The following is a 9,078-nucleotide window of genomic DNA, read 5'->3' on the forward strand; positions in this document are numbered from 1 at the left end:
GAAATTTGTTTTCCTCTTCATTCAAGTCCTTGTGGCCTTATTAACAGATTGGATGTAAAATAAATCGTGATAGTGGGCCTACAAATTGTTGGACAATAAGAATCATTATCTCTGCTACTATTTGTTGTGTGGTCGAGTTGCCTTTGTATATGATTCATTTTTTGGATAGTAGTCTAAAATGATCTCGACAAATAGATGAACGGTGTGGATATAATAAATACATCATCTTGGGGCATGTAACTTTGATCTCCTTTGAACCGTTCGTACAACCCCGAGCTCGAGGAGCGTCAGCGCTCGTCTTCGCACGACACGTACCCACCGCGGCTATATAGCTAGTGTGTGGTACACCAGCCAATCCGCTTCCAGTTTATCCGCGATCAAAATTATAATTTTAAAATTTAAAAAAAAAAAAAAACGCGGATTGCGTTCCTCCGCTCCGCGTTCTCAAAAATCCACTATAATCGAATGGGATTCGGGATCATTTCAGCGGTCAAATTCAAAGAGAAACCGTCTTATACGCCGGCGTAGTTTAAAATATCATACGCGTGCACTTATAAATTACTAAGGAAGTGCATTCTTGGTGCAGAATTAATTTAATCTACACCATCCAAATTATAGATAAAATTTTAGATATACCATAAAGTGAAAATTACTTCTATCCATAAATTCTGATCATTTATTGGATGGTTGAAATGAAAATTACACACTGATATTTATTTCAAAAAACAAGTGTCCATGAAATAGATGATAGTAAATTCTCATCGATTTTTGTTTTGAAATTTAATCTAGAAAAATCTGTCGCACAATTTAGTCAGTTTAATTTTGGTTGATATATGCCACGTGTACTACTTTTAAGTGCCTGCGTATCAAGCGTTATACTCAGCCAGATTATTTAGATAAAGTGTTGATTCCAACAAAAAATAGCATGCGATTTGCACGAGTAAGATTTCAAAGAGACCACCGGCAGCAGTGTCTACGTGGCAGATTCGATAGAGATCCGGACCATTCTTCAGGTGGTCCCACTTTTAAACGCCCTAAATGGAGCATCAAACTGGTAGACGTCTCATGATTATATATGATGATGAGTGAACCTTGATTATAAGGGTGGAATATTTACACTGGGGCCATGCAATGAGTGGCCAGGATCTCTCATATTCACTGAACTTAATATCCTGTGCTGCGAAAGGTGATATTTATCTACACTCGCGCGAATCGCTTCAACGTTTGTGGTTACCTTGTGCCTTCCATTTGCGAGGCAAGCTCCTGGAAATTTACTCACGTGACAGTGGGTCGGGCTAAGGAAGCTTCCACGCTTTTTTCAGTTACGAAATAACATCTGCTTTCTCAATAAACTACGAAACTGCCACTGAATCCGCTTTTCTCTCCTGCTGTTTTTCATTGGTGGTAAATAAAAAATTACCGTATCATTTTCGGCTTTTCGTGGACGACACGTTAGTGTGTGTTATGCTGGCCTATGGGGCCCACCTTTGATAAATGTGTTGTGCATCTATGCCGTCCATTCGTTGTTCAAGCAGATCCAATTCTCAACCGGACCATACCACCAGGAGTTTTGGTGATTGACCATTAAAAGCTTATATTGGGAGATAAAAGTTTTGGATAAAGCTAATTAATCTTTATATTTTCCCTTCATCGTCTCTTTTATGTCATCAATAGGTTGGATGGCAAATACACGCATCGAACACTAGGTGCGCCTTAGGTAGTTTTTAGTGGTGGCCTTTCAATCACCAGGTTTTCATGTGGTGTGGTCCAACTGAGATTTGGATCTTCTCATTTTTTGGGACCACGTCGTAAATGATACGTAAAAATGGATGGGCGTGGATATATAACGGATTCAACAAGGTGGACCCCACGGTGAGGGCATGACTTAAATTGAATCAATCCAACTACATACTTATTTTGTTTTTTTTCCCTTTTCTTTTACCAGTGAGACCTTTATATGTTTTGGTACGTGTTTAGGCCAAGCCTGCCCATTAAAACCAAAAACAACTAGACCCTATGCATTGTTTGTTTTTAACTAAGCTATTTTACTCATTTAAGATCATGGTCTTTTGACTTGTGACTCGTAAGTTACCGGCGTTGAATTCTGAGTTTTGCGACTATCACAAGTCAAAGGAAGGTTGAAATAAGGTATAACATTACCCCCACATCATCTCGCCTTTGGTTGAAAAGGTGAAAGCGATATTGGTTCATCATTTAGTGGAATAAATGCGACAGCTCAACTAAGTAAAAACATCAAAATTGGTCATATTAATTGCACTCTGTTATCTTTCTCGAAAAACATTAAATTTGGTTATCTTGGTTAAACTCGAATATTTTAATCGAAAAACATTGAATTCGGCCATTTCGGTCGAATTCAACCATCTTGATTGAACTCGATTATCTTAATCAAAAAACATTAAATTCAACCGCCTTGGTTGAACTCAACCATTTTGGTCGAAAAATATTAAATTCGACTGTATTTGTCGAAATCGACTATCTTGAAAAAAAAATAAAAATACATCAAATTCGACCACCTTAATCGAACTTGGCCATCTTGGTCGAAAAATATCAAAGTCGGTCGTCTTAGTCGAACTCGGCCATCTTAGTAAAAACACATCAAAGTCGATGGTCTTGGTCAAGTTTAGCCATTTTGGTCGAAAATCATCACAGTCGATCATATTAGTCGAACTTGACCATCATGTTCGAAAACATCAAATTTAACCGCAACAATAGAGATTGTTGGTCGATTTATTTTGAATAAGAATTATAGTAGACTGGAGTAGTTGTACGGCCGAAAACTTAGCCTGCTACTTCCCGGACCAGTTGCATGATTAAGTCACGATCAAGATGTTGTGGTTTCAGTCATACCTAGTTTTGTCTTCATCATGGTGGATTTCTTGGAAATGGTTGCTCACAGATATACTCCAATTTCTTTCTCTAAGAACAAGGTTTCTGACCTCCTATTTCGGTCGACTAAACTCAATAGCATAAAAGCATTCCATATCTCCTAGACTGTAACCGAATGAATATTACATTGTGGGGGAGGTGCGGGTGGAACTGTTGCCAAGTTTCCCACCAAGCTAACATTAACATTTGATTGAGGCATTGTTAGCGTTCTTTCAGTAATGATAGCCATCAGCTTGTTTAAGTGCCCAATCAGACTGATCATCCACCTGTTGAAAGTTTAATCTTGAATTTGTGATTGCTTAACTTGATATCGTGTTTGATCAAGAAGACCCTAAATCCCACTTTGCATATCGCGCATCACGACCTATATAATCTCAAGAGGATGAGTCTGAGATGTAGATGCTCTGTCCGAGTTTGATGAATTGGGTGTCAGATTCGACAACTACTCTAGTGCTAGTTGTGCTTATAATTCCTTTAATTTTGTACCTTAAATAGGTATCATTTGCATCATTACCACGGTGCGATCATCTACAATCTTTTTCTGAGTTATCTCGTGACCAAATATTAATTTGGCCACTTTTCTGGCATAATTTCAACTTAGTTGAATTTGTGTGCATGTTTTTGAGAATGCACACCAAAGTAGCATCACCTCATCATTACTAATTAAGACACAAAAGTCACCTGTGGGACTAGCATATGTATACAACAATTAGATCAGAATTGATCTATACCTTGTAGGTAATTTGGTCTTGCATCATGTTGGCTTTGTTCATATAATGTGAATAATCAAGCATTTTTCATCTACATAATCATCACACAATATCTATCCAATCAATAAATGATTCATCCATTTTGCAATATATACACTTACATGATCTGAATAGGTACGAAGCTAATGACGTAGATCTCTATGAGATATCATCATGGTCATTTCTTAAATCAGAGTGGAGGTACATCTCATATGTGCATCTATTTCAATATGCACAACTTTCGTTTTTGCATACACATATAAAAACCTGTACCGTGCAAGAAGCGGACCAAGCCTTTAATCAACGAATATTGACCATACCTCAGTAAGGATCAATCCAAATGTCTATATGCATACATTATCAAGAAGCAATTACATCAATAAACATAAACTCAAATGTTAAAAAACTCAATATAATTCAATTAATAACTATACACACGTGTTAACAATGACTAGTGAACTTCACAAAGTCTAAAATGAAAATCTTCTTATGCCTATCTAAATTTTTCATTGGGTTTGGTCCACTCTACACCAGTAGTTGCTCAAAAGTAATAATGATCTCGGACATCTATTTTACAGGCAATTGATTGAAATACAATTAAATCAAAATCATTCTCAACAAATTCATATGAAATTGATATTAAAAATTTTAAGCATTTGATTATAAAAAAGGTTACATGGTCGTCCATATACAAACCTAATCACCTATATTATCAATAGCTTGAAATGATCCAATTTAGAAGTTTCTATTAATTAGTATCCACCCAACAAAATAAGACCCATTATAAAATGGGTTTAGGTCATTGGAAGATAAAACACATTAACAAGAGATGTGAATTCTGTAGAATTGAGAAATGATGAGGACAATGGATATGATTGTGGTCCCACCACGATATATTTATTTTATATCCATTTCATTCATTCAATTTTGTCGTATTATTTTAGAGCATGAGTTCAACCAATTGATTAGATCCCACAATCCTAAATAAAGGAAAACACAAATATCAGCTCGATCAAAACATTTACGCTACCATTAAAAGATTCTATGACGGGCATTCAACGATCATTGTTTCCTATAACGTGGTTCACTTGAAATCTTAACTTTTTAGGCTCGTCCTGTAAAATGACACGGGAAACAAATGAACCGTGTATACATGTATGTGTGTGTATATATATATATTTATTGGCTCCACATATTCCCTGACAGGACTTTCCCTTGCGCCCGACGCTTTACGCCCGCTGAATATTCTGAGAAACGACTCAGTGCAGCCAACTCCATGGAGCTTCCATGCAACGCGCCTTCCACCGCACAAGTGATTGAGAAGATGACGAATCAGAACGCTTATCTAGTGATCTTTTTGTGGATGGTCCAATTTTGAAAGAAAATCATACCAATCAGATATACATCCATTTTCAGGTCATTAAATTAACGGTAAAAAATTAGTGAACGTTTTCAGCACTCTAGGTAGTGACAGATTAGATCTTCTGACGGTAAAGTCTTCAAATTTTGGGCCATCCACAGTGGGGTACACTAGATGGACGGCACCGATCGATCATCTCCCCTATTACAGCCATTGACGAAGGTAGGTTGTATGCGGTTTAGATGGAGACCGTTCTACTGAATCATTTCCCGTACAAGCTCATTCTCACCGGTACAATTCTCGTTCATCGAAAGTTCTCGGGATATTTTGGGATTTTTACTTTTTACTCGCGATAATATCAAGAAATTCATGCTTAAAATAAAATATCAAAATATTTATTATAAATTGATAAATGAATATCAAAATATTTGTTATAAATTGACAAATGATTTTGAAATTTAAAATATTGGGTAAAAAGTGAATTTAGTTAAATATTTAGACATTTATCTTGAAAAAATCGCGAGACAATAAAACCATCAGACATTGAAAATATCGAGATCCGTGATATTTCGTAATTCTCTTAAACATCCAGGGGTAGACAAGGACTGCGATCCCTAACCTCTCTTTCTAATAAGAAAATGGCATTTTCGTAATATTCTAAGCATCCAGGGTTAAATCCGCTACCAGTGCACCTTATTAGGTGAGAGGGAAGCTCATTTTACGAAGAAACATTGATAGTAAAAAAACGCCTTGTTGCTAATCGGCCGCGCCACCTGCGTACGTTAGAAGAGAACCCTACTATAACCGGAAGAAAAACCAGTTTTCCGATTTGCTTTTTTATCTTTAATTGATTCCTGCGAGAATAGAATCAAGGTGCGCAATTTAGCAAAACGATGGCGGGAATGCTACCCGGAGTGGAGGTGGCCCGAAAGAGAAGGATCCACCATCACCGTCTCCACGACACGCGCGAGCCTTGTTTTCTGCGCTCACGTATCTCACCGTCGACAGGGACGGCCATGGGCGATACTGCCCTCAAAGCCCGTACAAGGCTCGAAGAAAAGCTCCGAGGCATTGGTTACAGGTCCATCCTCTCTCTCATCTCTTAATCGCAGCCTTTTATTTTGCTTTAAAAATAAAAAATAAAAAAATTATCGGTGCATAGACTGATTACGATCCGACGGTTCCGATTATTCGGGGCCGACCGAGATTCGGGTGAATAGCTATACACTGAAGGATAAGTTCAGATAATGCGTTATCGCGTCCGTTTGAAACCCGAACCCGACGTGGACCCGTTTTGTGTGGGTAGTTTGGTGCAATTGATCGGACCCGCCTCCACACGACGTGGATGGATTTCTCTACATGACACGAGACGTGGCACGCTGATGTATTGATCCGTTCCAACTCTGTAACTCTCGCGCGAGTTGCTTGTAACCCCTGTTACTTTAAATATGTGGGGCTCACCGTGATATCCTTATGAAATCTAGTCCGTTCATCAGTTTCGCGGGGTGATTTCAGTTAACGATCCCAAAAATGAGGTGGGTATAAAATTTAAATCAGCCACGCCATGAGAAGTAGTGGGGATGGAAATACCGACCGTTGAAACCTTCATAAGGCCCACCTTGATTTATATATGCCATCCAATCCATTCATAAGGGGATTCTCACCAGGATGTACGTAATAAACAAATATCATCCAGATCTGAAACCTCTATGGGTCCCAGTAAAGGTTTTGATGGTGAGCGTTCAATCCCAACTGTTTCCAGTGGTGTAACTCACGTTAGTTTTGGATCTGCCTCATTTTTGTTCGGCTATAGTGAAACTGATGGACGGAATGGATGTCACACAGACATCTCGGTGGACCCACAGAGCTTTGGGTTACATGCCCTCATGTGGCCGGGCTTACACGCAACTCGCGCCCACGGCAGCGTAGCGTACGTCTCAATTTGGACGGAAGCGGAATCGGTACCAACTCAGTACATTGCAGCGTACTGAGTAAACTTTGTGGGCCCCACCGTGGATTCATGTCCTATCCATGCCGTCCATCCGTTTTTTCAGATAATTTTTTAATGTGAGCCCAAAATTGGAGCATAACACGTCAAGCGAACCACACGACAGGAAATAGTGGGGATAATGACGTCCACCGTTGAAATCTTCCTAGGGCCTACAGTGATGATGTTTATATGTCATCCAACCTGATCACTAGGTCAAAAACGCGTGGATGACAGGAAAACACAAATATCAGGTTCATCCAAAACTTCTGTGGCCCCCACGAATTTTTCAATCTTAGGTGTTCAATGCACAGTATTTCCTGTGGTGTGGTCCACATGAGATTTGAATATGCTTAAATTTTTGCTACATACCCTAAAATGAGCTGGTAAAACAGATGGACGGAATGGATAAAAAATCCATGCCGTCTATCCATTTTGCTAGCTCATCTAAGATTACATATAGTGGTTGGGTATAAGAGGTGATCAGATGAAGATTTATGGTGTGTTTGGTTGCAACAACTTCTCATTTCTCAGAAAAGCTGTTGTCTCCCTTTCTTATAAAATGAGTTTATAAGGAGGTCGGAATTGACCATCTATCATACATATGTTTCATGTATTTGAAAATCCAAACTGCTTATCAAATTCATCATCACAGAAAGCCCATTCTGCTGAAATTTCAAGCGAATTGGACACTTGAGTGGGCCACAATCTTACCAAGCTGGCAATGATCATAAGCTCAAATCCAGCCGTTAGTATGCTTCTGATCAGGAGAAAATGTTTTTATAACCCATTATCAATGACACCCAAACACGTCCTTAGCTTACAAATTGCATTTCGTATTACACTTATCGTTTATGCCAGCTCTACTACTAGCATACTGACCTTGCATTGCTATCTGAATGGCAGATGGAGTAAAAACCAGCCTAGCAAAGTTGGAGAGTCGGACCTTGAAGCCGGTGCAAGCAAAGCTGGTGTGGGCGTGGTGAGAATGGAAATGGCGATTCATGTGGACAGAAGGAATTCAGAGAAAGAGGTGTGTGCTGTTTGCCTGGATGAGATCCGAGCCAGACAGATGGTGATAAACCTACCATGTTCCCACACCTACCACTCTCATTGCCTTCTACCATGGCTCAATGTTCATTCACATTGCCCTTACTGTAGGACCCATGTTCAATCTTGATATTTCCTTAATGTGGTAGTCCATTTCTTTTTTTTTGGGTTGATTTTATTAGTCGACCATCGAGGTTTCATGGCACCCTTACGCATTGTGGGCTATGAGCCGTACATTAGACGGGTCGCGCCTCACAGATGACCCGGTGTAAAAATTAAGGCCAGTCCATTCATAGTTCTAAAGCTTGGTGGCACGCCTTGAAATAAGGCTGAGTCAACTCGACTCGACAGGATTGTGAGTTGAGTCTACTTGAAACTCAAAACTCGCTGGTGAATTTGACTCGATTAGGGGTGGCAACGGGTCGAGTGGGCCTGTGGGTCAATTAGACTGACCTGTTTTTGAGGTGGGCTTGAGGCAAGCTAAATGGGTAGTGGGGTCAGGGTCTGGCTGGAAATTTGACCTGTTTATGTAAATGGGTTGTGCTTGGGTTGAACCCTACCCAACCCGAGCCACCTTTATAGGTTATCAATAAAACTGGTTACGGGATGACTCGACTTGGCAAACTCGACTTGTACGACTCATTTAGATCTATTCCAAGCGAGTGGGTGAGTCGATCCGAAATGAGTTGACTTCGTCCAATCTGAACTCAAACTAAATCGAGTTCAAGTCACCCGGTAACTCGACTTGACCAGTAATCCAACTCGGTACTGACCCAGCTCGAGCCGAAACTCGACTCATACGTATATATTAGAAAAAACTCATATACGACGTTTCAGATATGAGATGTTGTGCGGGTGATGGAGAGCTATAGGTTTGAGTTGTGATACCCACTACACTCGACCTGACTCGGTGCCAACTCAACTCGACTCGATACTTATCACTGGGTTGGACTCCGTCCGAATTGGTCTAGGTCTGACCTAGACTCGGATTGGGTCAGACATGCTAGACTCGTACTGAGTCAGGT

At 39.7% G+C, this 9,078-nt stretch overlaps 1 protein-coding gene across 2 annotated transcripts in view; it reads left to right on the forward strand.

Annotated features, from left to right (window-relative positions):
* LOC131249391 (E3 ubiquitin-protein ligase SIRP1-like) overlaps positions 1 to 8,677 on the forward strand; it is a 30,966-nt gene extending 22,289 nt beyond the window's left edge. The window contains exons 1-2 of one of the 2 annotated variants that reach the window (XM_058250145.1): positions 5,755 to 6,097; positions 7,910 to 8,677. In XM_058250145.1, the coding sequence (XP_058106128.1) occupies positions 5,910 to 6,097; positions 7,910 to 8,183 (462 nt within the window). In that variant the 5' untranslated portion in view covers positions 5,755 to 5,909 and the 3' untranslated portion in view covers positions 8,184 to 8,677. Of the gene's footprint in view, positions 1 to 5,754; positions 6,098 to 7,909 lie in introns of those variants that run through there. The other variant, XM_058250146.1, reaches the window with a different exon arrangement.
* Positions 8,678 to 9,078: the final 401 nt, after the last annotated feature.

This window comes from Magnolia sinica, chromosome 6, assembly GCF_029962835.1.
Source record: "Magnolia sinica isolate HGM2019 chromosome 6, MsV1, whole genome shotgun sequence".
NCBI lineage: Eukaryota > Viridiplantae > Streptophyta > Magnoliopsida > Magnoliales > Magnoliaceae > Magnolia > Magnolia sinica.